General features: G+C 40.2%; 1 protein-coding gene across 1 annotated transcript; it reads left to right on the top strand.

Annotated features, from left to right (window-relative positions):
- Positions 1–370: 370 nt before the first annotated feature.
- LOC111869840 (60S ribosomal protein L4) lies at positions 371–15,372 on the top strand. Its single transcript, XM_023861666.1, has 8 exons — positions 371–477; positions 1,488–1,665; positions 5,338–5,583; positions 9,547–9,671; positions 10,532–10,630; positions 11,340–11,611; positions 13,413–13,569; positions 14,837–15,372. The coding sequence occupies exons 1-8, from the start codon at positions 475–477 to the stop codon at positions 15,314–15,316; spliced, it is 1,560 nt and encodes a 519-aa protein (XP_023717434.1). The 5' UTR covers positions 371–474; the 3' UTR covers positions 15,317–15,372.
- The last annotated feature ends 1,541 nt before the right edge of the window (positions 15,373–16,913 follow it).

Raw genomic sequence — 16,913 nt, 5'->3', positions numbered from 1 at the left:
TCCGTGGAATCATGCACGGATCCATTCGATTCGTCGATCCTCCTGGGTGCAATAGCTGAAAGTTTACACGAAATCGAATGCATTTCAGCGTCCTTGCAAATGGTTTGGTAAACCCCATGCGTCAGTTATACAGGAAATACAGTAAAACAGTATTGACAATATATAGATAATAGAACTACTTATGTTATTGCAGAAATATAGAATAATGCAGCATAACTTACGTTTAACAAATATAGTAATTGTATTCATATGCATGCTCTCATATACATGTATCTCTTTGCATGCTTCAGGTTCAATACAAATATTCTCTAAAAAGTTTTGGAGATCTTCAATATTGTTATATTGGTACCAGAACAGTTGCTTACTGGGAAATTGTTCCGACGTGTAGTATCTGACTCGTCGGCCTTTTGTGGAATGGCGGATGGAATTGTATGAGAGTGATTTGGGCTATTTGGTTAAAATTTGTTGTTGAAGATGGTAAGTTAATGTGCGGTCGATATCGGTACAAATTCAGAAAATGTTATTGTATTTCTGCTTTTAAATATGTTAATATGTAGTACATTTTGCTTATGAATGTACCACGTGGTTCACGAGGAGTGCTACATAAGAGCTAAGATTAGGCCCCTCTTTATCAGTATAGGTATAAAATAAGTAATTACTTTTGAGATTGGTTTCAAGTAGTGTAAGGAGCTTTGTTACTTGGACATTGTACTGAATTTCTCGACATTCCATTAACTAGAATAGTTAAATTTACGTAGGATTTAAGGCTTTTTCAGTGGTGTTTATGAAGGGTACTATCTTCTGGGATATAACGCCGCGCAGTCCGTTGAAAGTCGCCGACGTGTTGGAGGAACATCATCTCCATCTTCAGGGTCGAATAAACAGGAAGATACCAATAGCTTACATGCTCGTATCCAACTCGGCTTATTCGTCCCAGAAGATGGAGGCGATATGTTCCTCCGAAACGTTGGTTGACTACACTGCGTTATATCCCAGAATACAGTAGTGTTCAGTTCATTTTACGTTTGTACTGTATGTGGAGTTCGTGTTGAATGCCTGGAAAGTACAGTAACCTCGGTGTTACTGGCAGCGGGAAGTGAATATAATTTTTATGTACTAGGGTGAAAGTACCGTGTGGTTGTGATGTGGATACAGTAGCGAATCTAAAGTAAGAGTTGGCATCGATATTTTCTTCCACTTCGGAAGTATGTTTGGTGGTGTTTAGCTCCCCAAGCCCTCTGTTATAAGTAAGTGGGGTTTGAATATAAGAATTGGGTTGTTAGTTAATGCACTGTATATGTCCACATCTTTGCAAATGCCATTTGCTTGGATGTTCCTGAAATGTGCTATATTATGAGCGGTTCTGAAGGCATTCTCTTTCATATTGTGTAAGAGATCTCAAGGGAACCAACAAATCCACGTTTCATGTTTGCATTTTTTGAAAATTTGCAGTGACAATACCCTGACTTGGTTATTTGTGTTTTCAGTCGCTATCAGCAGCACGTCCTCTTATTAGTATATACAATGACAAAAATGAGCCATTGGGCACAACTGTTGCTTTGCCTGCAGTCTTCAAGGCCCCAATTAGGCCTGATATTGTGAATTTTGTGCATGATAATATGGCAAAGAATCATCGTCAGCCATACTCTGTAAACAAAGATGCAGGTATAGTAAAGTTTTGAAAGTTGGTAGCATTATAACTTTGTGTTGAACTCTCTTTTTATGTTGAAAGGGCATGACAGGGAGAGAAAATTTTATAAGACAGTAATGTTACAGGATGTGGAGCCAATGGGAATATAATGTATTCAGTTTTTCCACTAACATGCTGTATGTATTCCTTGTCTTACATTTCCTGTATTATACCAAGAGTTCACTATTATAATGTTAGATTACACTCAGAAGTGACAGATGTAATTTTGTTTTCCAGGGAGTAGCACTTCTGGATACCACCTATCCTTAGTGGTTTTTCTTAGTTGTCAGACTCAAGTTGGACATGACCGATCCACAATTCTTCCCAGTCATTCATTAGTCAACGCACATGTCTGGTTTATTTTGTCTGTAGCCGATTATAAAGCACATTTCTGTTTGTGCCTTTTGCTGGTTATGTATATTTGGAAATATTCTCACATCAGTTGTTACACATAACTATGTATTTATTGTTGATGGTTTTGTGGAGTCCTGTAGATTGTAGCCTTCAGTGGCAGGATGATGAATTGGAAAAGGATTAGGAAGAAAGCTGTTTTTCTGGGTGGGGGCTGAGGAAAAATGAAAAGCCTCAGTCAGGGCAACCAATGTCTTTGCTCAGATTCAAACTCAGCACCTCCCAAATATGAGTGTAAGGCATTACCTCTATGCCAACCCACCTAGTTTTTTTTTTGTTCCATGTTATGTTTATCATATCCTGATGTCATTACCAGCCTGTTAAAAAATCTGTGACCTACTTTAAGGTATTTGTTTTTCCCTAACAAATTATCAGTATAAACAGGCATCTCATCTGCATGTTCTGGAGCAGAATTGGTACACAGTAAGGATAAAACATCCCCTTATTTTAACTTTTTATGAAATGGGGAAGCATGTAGGGTTTGTGGTTCTTGCAACAGTAGTTATGAAGAGTTCTTTCTTCTGAGATATAAAGCCATTCAGTCCATTGAAATTCAGCTGATGTTTCAGAGGAATGTATTGCCTCCATCTTCAGGGTGGAAGAATAAACCAAGCAAGAAATCAGCATAGCTGCCACTGTAGTTTGTATGGCTTATTCTTTGACCCAGAAAATGAACTTAGAGGTGTTATATACTGGAAGATTGAGGTCATCTTGTACATGTACAGTAGAACTTGGTTATAACGTCATCAAAGGGACCTAAAAATAGTGTCGTTATAAATGAATGTCGTCGTAACCGAAATGGCCACTTCCACAGTAGCCTTATGTTAGTCACCTAAAAATCTACCAAAAACCGAGTTAAAATGTTGCATTTTTTAGTGAAATACGTAGTTAAGTACAGACTAACGTAACATTAACGTGGAATTGCCCAAATGCGTAATATCAAAGACATATTACAGCGCTTTTCACTGACAATACACACAATATTTCACGAATCACTTTAACTTTCTCTTCAATGCTTAAAACTTTCCTTTTCATTGCCATGTTTTCGCTACTGCACTTCTCTGGGTTTAGGCAGGAACACTATAGGGTAAGTAGACAATGTGAGGTCCTGTTAGACGAGATTCTAGGAAAGGAATGCAGTTAACAACCTGCCGCGTCCTCTTGCACTATTCACGCAGTCCCACCCCACACCCTTGTTTTCGCATAAAACCCACGCTCCTCTTGCAGCCCGCGGTCGTATTCTTCCAGGACAGTCACGTCAGCAAGTAGAGAAAGTGAGGGTGGGCAGACACATCGAACTTTCCCACGATATCAGAGAAATTCAGGAATGAAAATGACGTTACATACGAGGTTGATGCATTTGTGCATGTCGTACTAAGCAAGGTATAAAAACAGTTGCTTTATGAGGAATTAGTTCGTACCATTGAATATTTGACGCAATAGACAAGGTGTCGCAGAAACCGATGTTGCTATAACCAAGTTTTACTGTACATGATTAACTGCAAACTCTTGCTAGGTACACAGTATGTATATATTTTAATTAGCCTCACAATTTTTATTTCAGTTCCAGTTTAAATGTACAGTACTTGTGCCTTAGCCAAATCAGTTTTCTGGAGACAGCAGTATGCCATGAAATCTTTCATCTGATAATAGGTGAAAGTTAACAATACATGCTGTGTGAATAAGCACTGATAATGTCCACACCTTTTCAATTATATATGTTCTGGTGTTCTAGAAAGTGCAAAAGCAAGTGGGTGACTAGGCGTTCCCCCCCAGTTACCTTTGACTGGGTGAGGGCAGTGTTACTCCACAGCTATTTGTCTTATGGCCTTTCATTTTGAATTGTTTTCACACTTTGGTAATAAGAATTGGGATTTTAATTTGTTACATTATGTTGGTATTAAGAACAGTGAATATGCTAAAAAGTTAAAGCTATCCCTGTAACATGCCATGAAGGCCCATAGGGTTGTGGGACATCGAGGCTCCCACATTTTCTAGACAATCAGATCAGAGATAGCGGTAAAGTTGTCAGCCTTATGCGCTTGCTGCCCTTTACCCCCCGCCCCCCCATGAAGATTTCNACACACAGTAATCTTCCTGGTACTCATTTCTGTTAGAGGCTGAGTCAACCCCAGGGCCATAGTGCAGCTGGAAGGATTAGGTGAATTGAAAAGAATAGTGACCTCATCAGGAATCAAACCTGCGACCTTCTGGCTTGTAGCATAGTGCCTCAATCAACTACGCTACCACCTGCCCACAGTGAATATACTAATGCTTTCATTAATTTTTGCTTCTTTTATACTGTAATGTGGTCATGTGGCTAAGATACAGGTGCCAAGGAATGTATACTGGCGAAGTAAGAAAATGACCACATAGGAGCCTGAGGAAGAGGTGAAAGGATAACATTAAGATGGATCTAAGTTATAAGAAGAGGAGTTGGGTGGAGCTTGCTCATGATAATAGCCAGTCATTTGTTTTGATGGGAACATATTGAGTTTTTGAATTTACTATGTTGTTACTCCTGAAATAGCATTTAATGTTTATTAATTTGTATTTTGATGTGTTGTGACGTATGCCACCAGGTATAATCTTTGTCCTTGGCAGGGTTTTTGTTACGTCTCAGATGACAGGATGATGGTGAAGTTAGTAGTGGTAGCTGGGCAATAAATCTAGAGCTTAAGATGAAATTTGAAATTCAGTGGGCATTCTGCACATTCACAAAGCGTCAGAAATGCAGAAGATTCATCCTCAGTCTGGCTAGTCCCAAACTCAACACACACTGCATTAGTAGGAGAGTCATTACCCCTAGACTACCAGTTCTCTAAGTCCTTCCTTCCTCATTCCCCTTGGCGCTACAGCTTAGGGTGAGCTTCGGCCTCCTGAAGGAGTTTCCTCCATCAGAGGCTGATTGGTTTCTGAACAGTTTAATCTTTATTGTGTGAGGCCCAACCCCCAACCTGGATGACCAGGGTATCTCTCTTCGTCTGGTTCCTACCCCTTGATCTGTCTGGCATGGGTGACTCTACCAGTAGCTACGCCACCGCTGGCATAGCTCTCAGGCTCTCAGGAGCACTCAAACCCCACCACCACAGTGAGGTGGAGACACCATCCATGGGGAATTAACTTAACTAATTGGAATTATCAGTGATGTTAAGCTATTGTAATCTTTGAAAGTTCATATATGTAGACAGATGTTTCAGTGTGTTCGAATGGTGCTGACTGTAACATGTCTATAGGTCATCAGACTAGTGCTGAATCATGGGGTACTGGACGTGCTGTGGCACGTATTCCTCGCGTGCGTGGTGGGGGTACTCATCGTTCAGGTCAGGGAGCTTTCGGGAACATGTGCCGAGGTGGGAGAATGTTTGCTCCCACCAAGCCGTGGCGTCGCTGGCATAGACGCATCAACATAAACCAGAAGCGCTATGCCCTCGTGTCTGCTATTGCTGCAAGTGGTGTTCCAGCACTTGTGATGTCAAAAGGTAATGTTGGCAGTAATGGTACTCATGATATGTTAATGTATGCATCACGCTAAAAGTGTGGTCATCAAGTTAGCGTCGACATGTAGGTTAAATTTTTGCTTGTTTCTTTTTATACAGTTCTGTTTTGGAATGAAATTTGTTTGTGCATTATGATGGAACATGCTGTGAAAATCTGAGGCTGGTCTAATGTGTTTCTCAGCTGGTGATATATGTACTCTTTGGGGCATGTGAGAGAAGTGGCAGTACATCAACATACCTGAAATATATGCAGATTTTGTTGTAGGTTTTAGTTAATAAACATTTTTGTAAACTATTAGGAATTGTAAAAATAAAATTTTTGAATAGAAGTAAGGTAAGCTGTACAGAACAGTTCTTGCTGTCTTGTGTATTTGAAACTTTTAGGTATTTAGGTATGTTTTTATAAAAAAAGCTGGAAAAATTCTGGTAAATTGAAAATAATAGTATTCTTTGTGTATCCCATCATTGCAGGTATGTTATACATTAAGTAGGCAACCTTACGGGTGAAATAAAAGAGTCCTGTGTGTACAGAGAGACCATCAATATGGTGACTTTGGTTTTTTCCCTGCATTGAAAATAGACATTAATAATTTTCGCATGATGACATACTAATCTGTGTCGCTGAGGATAACATGATATTATTAGACACAGAATATTGGTACAGTTGGGATCATAATGTTTTATGCACATGTCTGCAAATATAATTTGCTTGGATGTTGCTGAGTGCTACATTAAAGTGGTTACTTTGCTATTCTGTGCCGCCTTTTTCTGCATACAGGATCTCTTAGAGACCAACAGATTATCAATCTCTCTGTTATTATTATATAATGCATTGTCCCTTGTATTTAAAACATCAGCATGAGGTGGAGTCCAACTGGGTCCACTTGGTACGGCAGCCACTGATTGGCCTATTGTACCAGCCCCGAGTGATTATAATGTTGGAGAATTTGGTGGAATAAAGATGGCAAGGGAAACTGAAGTGCTTGGAGAAAATCCGCCCCAGCGCCACTTTGTCCACCACAAATCCCTCTTGACCAGACCTGGGATCGAACCCAGGCCACCGCGGTGGGAAGCCAGTGACTTACCGCTTGAGCTATGGCGTGGCCTAGTGAGGCGCTATAAGCGCAAGCTTTTTTAGTATTTGAATTTTAAATGACATTTTAATGAGAATGTAAAGAATTGGTAGAGCAGTAGAAAATATATTGGAAAGAATAAGTTGACAGCATCACTTTCAGAATTCCAAAATAAGTTTTATAATAATGGCCAAAAAGGAAGAGTTTGGGAAGACATTTGGAATGATGGAAATATTCTGTTTTGTAATATCCCTAGCAGATCTAATTGGAGCTAATACTGGAAAGGATTGTGATGAGATGAGAGTTTGATCTGTTTTTGCTCTGTGAAATAGGCCTGGGCTCTATTAAATTTGTTTTGTTGTGCCATGCTGTGTTCAAGGAAATACAGATTCATGGTCATTCTGTGCTTGCTTCGACTCCCTTTTTCCTAATAAAATTTTGAACCAGTTGATGAAATGTCATGAACCTCAAGTGAACTTTTTGCCATGCATGATCTTCTCACCTTTGTATTTGTAATTCCAGTCCATTAGTATTCCCAGCACACAAACCTCTGTGGTGAGAGTGAGTGTTATTAAGAGTATATAAGTTTTGTGTCCAACTTGTGGGACAGTCATAGTTTTGGAGAACGTAAGACATTGCCATGGTGGCTTTGTTAACCTAACTGTTGAAGTGTTACTGGTAAGGTAAAGTGTCCCTGTGCTTAATTAATTAAGCACTGTGCATTGAAGGCATATGGGGGAGTGGATGTATAGACCTACGTTTTCTTGAGTGTTATTGGTAAGCTAGTAAAATGTACATAAATTTGGTATGTAAAGGGAAGAGGGGAATTAGCGTTTTTCCCTCCCAATTATAAGTAAGTAAGTAAGGGGTGGGCCATAAAAACTGGCCCCCACACTGCGACTTTCAATGATCTATTGTGCTTTTCCTCCCAGTTAGTGATTATTGACATGGAGACCACGTGAAGTGTTTGAGATTGTGTCTGATGTACAGGTTGTGGGAATCAAAAGTATTCGAAATTATGGGCAGAAACAGGTCATGAAGTTGTATGAGGTTCTATTGGAAAGTTGCTGGACTGTTATTGTTGTAACTGCCTTGGTGAAAGATGAGAGGGTAGGCCAAGTTCGCACTGTCTGGTGTATGTGTACTCAGATACAAGGTCTTGAATGTATGACCACCACATAAAATCAGAAATGTAGAGAAAGGAAAATAATAAAATTGTGTTTGATTGACGATGTTTATAATATGCATATGTTTCAGTGGTATACTTTGATGCAGCTGCAAACTGGTGGATTTGGTTACATTATTAACTTTGTATTATCTTCCTGTATGTTCCACATTGTTGTGTGCAGTGTTTCATTGTCACAGTGGCACCGACTGCAAATGTCGGTCAGTCTCATTTTCTTCCCTAAAAAGTCAGAACTATTTGCTTATTGAATAACAGGCGCTGTAAAGATTTATACTAGAATGCTTGATATAGACTGAGATATTTATTTCAGAAGGGGTTTACTTAGTTGGTCAGGCTTTAGTTCATGCTTCAGCCATATTTTTAGGGATTTGAAATTGCTGTTGGAACACTGATAAAATAAAGATTGAATGGTATGGTATATCCCCCCCCCCAACTGCATAATGAAGAGCTTCATAATTTGTACTATTCTCCAAGTATAATTAGAATGATCAAGTCAAGGAGGATGAGGTGGGCAGGGCATGTATCACAAATGGGGGAGACAAATGCATATAGGATATTGGTGGGAAAGCCAGAAGGAAAGAGACCTCTGGGAAGACCAAGACGTAGGTGGGTGGACAATATTAAAATGGATCTTAGAGAGATAGGATGGGATGGTATTGATTGGATTTATCTGGCTCATGATAAAGACCAGTTGAGGGCTCTTGTGAACATGGTAATGAACCTTCGGGTTCCATAAAATGCTGGAAAATTCTTGAGTACCTGCAGAATTGGCAGCACCTCCAGAAGGGCTCAGCTTCATGAGTAAGTAAGTAAGTAAGTAATGGTATATCCCCCATATGTTCTCATGGCATAGCGCTTAATTAAGCATAGGGACAACATTACATGTTTTTTTTCCTTCGCCCCCCCCCCCCAAATTAGTTTGTAGAAGAATAGGGAGGTATGAAGTTCTTGTGATGACTGTTAAGGTTACTGGCTGCTGCTGATGTTGGAGGCAGGAGGTCACTCTGAAACATTGGCAATGATCTGCCAAAGTGCATGTGGCACATCCAAGAGACAGTAATCTTTATGACATTAGGTACAAGCAGAAGAGAAGAAATTAAAGTATGAGATTTATAATTCTATTATATTTTAAGTAAGGAAGAGCTTTGCTACAGCTCAGTGTTTCTCAACCACCAGGCCCTTGTGTTATAGAAAAAAAAAATTGCCAGGCTGGGGTCTGACAAAGGTTGAGAACCACGGCTATAGCTCACGTCGTTAGTCATTGGTTTCCTACTGCAGTGGTTTTAGTACGGTCCCAGGTCAAGTCGTGTGGTTTATGGTGGACAAAGTGGCACCGGGGAAGGTTTCCTCAAAGTAGTGAAATACCCCTACCAATTCTAATTCCACCAAATGTTACATACGCAGATACCAATTGGGACTGGTACAATAGACCCATTAGCGGCCAACAAACTTAAGTGGACCGAGTCTCACCCCACCCCATGAAGCTGAGAAAAAAAGGGGGAGGGCTTGTTACAGAAGCAGAAAGGACATGATTTCTGGTCATGGAAGAGGGATTAAAATTGAGAATTTGAATTTTTGTGTACCTGTTCTTTGTTCACTACTGTAGAGTTTTGTGTTCAAGCGTTTGGTTGTATTATGCAGTGATGTTAGTTGAATATGCGTACTTATGGAAGGTTTTGGTTTTAGGTCATTTAATTCAAGATATACCTGAACTTCCGTTGGTAGTGGATGATAAGGTGCAGGAATATTCAAAGACCAAGCAGGCTGTCGTTTTTTTGCGCCGCATAAAGGCGTGGGCTGATATTCAGAAGGTATGATTTATAATGTGTTATGGTTGGTTACCCAGAATTTAGGTGCGTGCTGAAGGTGAGTAGAATAACACTTGCAGCTGGTTGGAGGTCTGTAATGTTTAGAACGGTGAAAATTATAATGAGCCTGAAGAGGTGGTTTTGTGTCTCAGTTGGTATAGCGATGGGCTACAGGCTGGATTTCCAGGGTTCGATTCCCAGCAGGATCAAAGGAATTTTTCTCTACTACACAGTATCCAGACTGGCTTTGGGGCCCATCCAGTGGATATGAGGAGTTCTTTCCCCAGGGGTAAAGTACCTGGTTTGTGAAGCTGACCTCTCAACTCCACCTAGTTCCAAGCGTCAGGAATGGTCAAGCTGTACCTCCATTCCTACATATGTGTTCATGGTGTAGTGTGGAGGTAAAGGTATAACTCCTCACATACTTCATTTCAACATTAGATGGAGGCCGAATCACTGCTTGGAAAAGAGTGCCCTGCACAACAGGATAGGATGCTAGTTAGCCCCGAGAATTGATTTTAACTCTTGTGAAGAAGAAAAAATATCTTGCCTGTGTTGGGTATTGAATTCAAATTCCCTGGTCATCAGACCCATAGCTTACTGAACGTGAGTGGGTGACATCAAGCAGTACAGAACTGGACAGAGATACACAGGTGCTGTGTTGGAAGGAATATGAATGCATTGTTTTAGTAGGCAGCACTCATTGATTTGAGGAAATGTGATGATTGATTTTAATTGGTCTGTGTTGTTGACAGTACGCTGATAAGAAATTCAATACTGATTTCCACTTAATTAGTTTTCCATGCAACATTGGAAGTAAGCGGGAAGTGACTAGCATATTGAGTGCATAATTTTGTTCATAGGTGTACAAGTCAAGAAGATTTCGTGCTGGCAAGGGTAAGATGCGAAACCGTCGACGCATCCAGCGGCGTGGCCCTCTCGTCATCTACGGACAAGATCAGGTGAGGATACCGTTTTATGTCCCAGGTAAGTGTCATTTGGGGTGCCAAAGCTTATGGATTAAGGGTGGTTAGAATTCAGAAAATGAGGGGGGCTGGGGATTAGTTTGAAGTTTGTGTAATCTCTGTTCCAAAAATTCAGCTGCCTGTACCAAGCAAGTTTGTTCAAGCAGCAGTTCTTCTGGCACATATTTGGGGAGTGCTTTATTTAGAAATTTGTTCACATGTGTGAAATGTAGCAGTACCACATTTTGTTACGTTATTGATGGACCTTCCATCATTTTTATTTAAAAAAACTGTTTCTTTTATATTTCTCATAGTATTACATACGGGTAGCAGGCGACATAAAGTCCTGAGTGGGAAGGCACTATTTACCATTGTTTAATGAAAATATGCTGTTTGCCATGTGATCTGCAGCATGACTGTTCAGTCACGTGAGGTGCCGTGACTTGCCACAGATAACGGTGTGGGCAGACCAAATTGTTAAATAATGAGTTATAAGGAAACAGATTTAATTTCTGAGGTAAAGTGTTCCATTTTTGTGTGAAACCCAAGTGGAAACTGATATTTACCATGACTGTATTCGTGTGGTCTTGGGTAACTTTGCATCGTGTATCTGATAAATTGGAGCAATGACATGTTGTATATTTCAGACATATGATGGAACAGTGGAAAAGTATATTAGTTTGTACCTGTTTATGTGGTGCTGCAGGGTTTGACAAAGGCATTCCGTAACATCCCTGGTGTCGACCTGATAAACGTGTCTAAACTGAACCTGCTGAAACTGGCCCCTGGAGGTCATGTGGGACGTTTTGTGATCTGGACACAGTCTGCCTTCTCCAAATTGGATGAATTATTTGGTTCTTGGCGTAAGACATCTAAACTGAAGAAGGGTTACAATTTACCTATGCCCAAAATGGCAAACACAGATTTGACTCGCCTGCTGAAAGCTGAGGAAATTCGGTCTGTTCTACGTGCTCCAATGTAAGTTTCCTCCCCTTCAGTAATACATCTTCATTAGCTATAAGCAATTAAGTAACAAGTGAGAGATGAAGCCCCATTTTTAAGTACAGTACAGTCCTGGTAATCTGGCCGTGTGTTAGTTTATCATATCCAGTGATCAGGCACCAGACAGGTGTCCATGACCTTCTGCAGGTTTCTGCAGGCAGCAGAGGCTGACTTGTGTTCAGTCGAGCTTGACAGACTGATTTATTTAGACCCTTGCTAGTACACAGTGTTTCAGTTCTTCGGTACTCTACATTCTTGTACAGTTCTTTTCATACAGTGCCGTATTTAATGCGTATTGAAGATGTCCAGTTCTGACAAAGGTAAAAAAATAATAAATTGGCTAAAGAGTATGGTGTTGGATATGCTACGATACACTTTTGTCAGTAATCTGTCTTTTTCGGTAATCCGGCGATACCTTGGTCCCATATATGTCGGATTACTCAAGATTGTGTTGTAATCTTTTAGGAGACTTCAATTCATATTTTTTGTGTTTATTTGTTATAGAGCAAGAGTTAAGGCTCTTTCAGTTTTTTTTAAATTAATAGAAAAAATTGATTACTGAAATTTGAATGTGCTGAAGAATGCTGTCTCCTGGGATGTTGCACCGTGTAGATTTGTATGTGAACTGACATTTCAGAGGAATATATTGCTTCCATCATCAGATTAGAAAAATTTGTGAGTGAGGAACCAATGTAGACTGACACATTGTGTGAAACATCAGTTCACACAACATCTACATGGCGCCACATTCCAGAAGATGGCATTCTTCATAGTCTGACATTGATCGAAAGTTTGATTAAGGATGTTATTTAAGTACCCAGGAGACACTTTGTTTCTTCATTTTCTCATGGTGAGAGTTTCTCCAGGTTGTGGTCAAGTGAGATTGCAGTGAAACCCTTATTTTGAATCTGGAAGACATGTTGGAAAGTGAAACTGGAGAGGGCTTGAATAGAAGATGCTTGTTTTGGGGAGCACAGAAATTCAGTATGTGAGAGAAAATCCTTGTTACTCAAGAACTGTTAAATGGAAGTTCCACTTAATGTAAAAATGCAGAAATCAGTTTTTCTTTAATTCCAGTTATTACTTTCATATACTGGGAGCCGGGATAGTGCAGTCGGTATAGTAACTGGGTACAGGCTTGGTGGAGGGGGGTTGGAGTTCAAGTCCTGATAGGGGCAAGAATTTTTTTTTTATTTCCATGTCATCAAGATTGGTTCTAGGGTCCACACAGCTGCCTCTTCAGTGGGTACTGGGGTTCTCTTTCCTTGGGGGGTAAAGCGGCCAGGGCATGAAACTGACCAGTCACCAACTAGTGCAGAGGTCAAGATTATGTGATTCTATACATCCTGTCCCCTATACATCTTCGTTCCATAGTGCTTAATTAGTTAAGCACAGGCATAGCTTTCATACTTATTTAATAGTAATCATTTGATGATTGTAGGTTATTGAACACTTAATGAAGAAGTATGTATATTTTGTTTATTGTTCTTTTGTTCACATGGCAACTACAGAAAAATAAGTATTCATGTCTTACTTTGAAATTTTATTTGGCTTAATGCACAAACTTCACTGACAAGTGGTGGTCGCTCAGTTGGTATAGTTCGCTTGTGGACTAAAGCCACTTTTATTGAATGAACATGATGAAGCTAATCAAAACAGAGCATTGGGTTATGAGAAACCATGATTTGATTTACAGCTGACTGATGAGATAAGCAGTTTGTACTTTTGGGATTCAAAAATAAATATGTGCTTGAAGTGGCTGAAACATATTTTGCAGAAAGCAGAAGCGTAGTGTGAAGAAGCTGAATCCACTGACTAACACACGTGCAATGCTGAGACTGAATCCATATGCTGCAGTTTTGAAACGCAAGGCAATCCTTACATCACTCCAGAGCAGGCGCAAACGGCAAGAGCTGCTTGCCAAGAAGCGAGGGGTTTGTATCTGTTTTAACTTATATGTACAGTGTGTATTTGACTGTGTGTGATGATGTCTGTACAGATGTAATGTGGAAAGTTATTTCGTCTGTTGTGAACTGTGACATTGTCAGCGCTATTGGAGAGTTGTTGGATGTTGTCCCGTTATCTGTATATACATGCTATCGCATTGCTTGATTGCAGTTTTCATGCCACAAGTAAGAATGGTTATTGTAAGATCTTAGGTATGTAGTATTGACAGTTTTCATGCCCGGTTGGGATTTATAATGTGTTATGTGGCCGTTACATTTACAGTGAATGTATTCAGTTTTCAGAGTGCAATCATAATGGTGAAATGATGAAAATATTTCTTCAGAGCATTGGGTTATGAATAATCTTGATTATTTTTGGCATTCTGATCACCACTACACTCTTTAAAAGCGATTGTATAAAATCAGATAAATTCTAAAAGGTGAAACTTCAATTATTTTATCTGTTAATAAAACATAAATAATTCTCATTAGGCTAAGTCCAGATGTAGTAAACTTGTGATTATCTGGTATTCAGGCAGCTGGAGTTCTTGTCAAATTAGCAGAAATTTCAAAGACAATTTTCGTTTTTAATAAAGTCATTCAGAAACAGACCTGCAGTGCACATGTTCACCTTCTGTGTGGTAGCCAACAGCAGCACTGCCTGTCCTCTGTGCACTTAACATTACTGTAGATGCTGTTTGAATTTGTTGTCACGTTGCAGTATATATATCAAATTTTTAACCTGTCAGTGCACTGTGTCTTGTAGGAAAACTTGTGTGGGAAAACTAAAGTGATGTATTGTTTTGATTTTGTGCCGAGTTTCTGTAAGAGTTTCCCCTCATGCAACCAGCATGCACCATTCTGCTTTCATGCTGGATAATACGGAGCTAACTGTATATGTGTCTGGAAAAACATAATTTTAAAGTGTAAAGTTATCATTTCACTGTATTACTCTTACTATTGATTTCAGTTAACTTGCCTTATACAGATACTTGATATTGTATGTACCAAACCTGATGGTCTTTATCCGTTGCTTTGCTTGTGCCGAGGAATTCATGACTTCTCATGACTACTCATATGATATTGGTTTTCTACATTGATGGTTGTTGGCACAACATGAAACCCCTGAGTTGGCAGACCACATGTTGGGAAGTATATGAGAAAGTACTCATATTGATTGTATATTATGTAACATATAGGAAGTATGTCTGCAAGATGTTTTATGTACAGGTATTTTTATCCTTGCTATTTCTAGATTACATTGGAGCCAACGGCAGCAGAAGCCAGGGCTCGGAAGTTGCAGGAGCAACGGCGTGCTGCTATTCAAAAAGCTAAGGCCGAAAAAGCCAAGAAACCTAAAGTTGAGAAGGAGGAAAAACCTACACCAGGCAAGGAAGGTAAGAAGGCCAAGACACCAGCAAAGGGAGACAAGACACCAGTGAAGGGAGCCAAGGCACCAGGGAAGGGAGGCAAGGCACCAGCGAAGGGAGCCAAGGCACCAGGGAAGGGAGGAAAGGCACCAGCAAAGGGAGGCAAGGCAGCAGCTAAGGAAGCCAAGGTGCTAGGTAAGGAAGCCAAGGCGCCAGCTAAGGAAGCCAAGGCGCCAGCGAAAGAAGCCAAGGCGCCAGCTAAAGAAGCGAAGGCACCAGCTAAGGAAGCCAAGGCTCCAGCTAAAGAAGGCAAGGCGCCAGCAGAGGAAACCAAGAAAGTAGCAGAAGGGTCTCCAAAGAAGTAAAATGTAAATTATGTTTCAGATTTGGGTCACGAATAAAAATATTGCTTAAAATTAAATTGTGAATGCTTTAATTCATCACCCTTTCCCATCTGTTTATAATAATGATGGTTGTTGTATGTCGTATTTAACTTGATCATACTGGTTGCATTTGACTAGGAGTATGTAGTTTATGGTTATATTATAAAATTTTAGAATATTGCTTTCTAAGGGAAAATGAAAATTATAATTCCTCATGCCTGCATGTGTGGTAGCTCCTCCAGGATTAATTAACCTTGTGTGTGTATTTTCATGAAACTTGGTACGAATATGTTTCTGCCGTCCACAGTTTTATTCCTACTGTAAATGTTGATATGCTGGTGCTACAAGTGTTTAAATGTTTGTGGTGAAACATGTTGAGATAGTATTGTCATGATTAGGGGCATGACTAAACATCGGGTATGGATTGGATAATTGGATTTATTGACCACCTATACACCACTCAGAACTGCAGATAATTACAGGTTTATCATTGATCTCCACAAATCACTACACACCAAGTGTTCTCCAGTCTGCAGTGTCTTCAACCTTTTTCTGGTGGAGATTCTTCAGCTTCCCGTGCTCAGGTCCTTCCTTCAAGATTTCAGTACAGCACTGCCTGCTGACTGTCAATTGAAATGGTTGCCCCAGTTTTCTTTTTTATAACTTCTTGGCGCCTGCCACAGGAACTTGTTTACTGACCTGTTGCATTGAAATGGATGTTGTCTTATTTGTATCGAGGTCTTTGCCTAGCAGTGGGTTTGTATGCCACAATAGGAAGCTTTTTTCTGCATATTTATAAAGTAATGGTGGCTTAACTAGGAAACATGAAATTTGGTGTGGGATAGGGCATAGATTGTACACTTATTTTTTCATGAGTTTTGCTTACAGTACAGGTTAGCACAGTCTGTATAGTGACTGCCTATGGGTCAGAGTTTGATTCCTGTCAGGGTCAGAATTTTTGTTCTCCATATCGTCCAAACCGGCTTTGGGTCCCACTCAGCCTCCTATCCAATGGGTACTGGGGGCTCTTTTCCTTGGGGGGGTAAAGTGGCAGGGGCATGAAGCTAACCACCTCCAGCTGGTGCCAAGGCTAAGAAAATGTGGATGTATACATCCACTCCCCCATACGCCTTCATGGTGTAGTGCTTAATTAGTTAAGCACAGGGACAACTTTACCTTACTTGTACCTTCCATCACAGGAGTCTTAGAGACTGAAAGCCGTATGATCTTGAAACTACTGAAAAGCTAGACTGTCTGAAACATACTTGCAAGATATGTTGGCATTCACAACATTGTATTCCTCTGTGGTGTAAAACTCAATGTCTGTAAACTGGTTTATCTTTTATCCAAGTATGAAGGTGGCACTGTAACAGCAGAACCCAAAGATTTTATCAGCACTGATATAACCTGTGATCAGATAAAATCCTGGGTTAGCTTAGTGGGGGGTGGAGTCCAGCTGGGTCCACTTGGCACGCCGGCCACTGATTGGCCTATTGTACCTGCCCCAGGTGATGATGATGGAGAATTTGATGGAATGAAGATTGGCAGGGGAAACCGAAGTACTCTGAGAAAACCTGCC

Source organism: Cryptotermes secundus, unplaced genomic scaffold (assembly GCF_002891405.2).
Source record: "Cryptotermes secundus unplaced genomic scaffold, Csec_1.0 scaffold286, whole genome shotgun sequence".
NCBI lineage: Eukaryota > Metazoa > Arthropoda > Insecta > Blattodea > Kalotermitidae > Cryptotermes > Cryptotermes secundus.
Note: the sequence above shows the minus strand (reverse complement) of the source record. Positions and strands in the feature narration are given on the sequence as shown.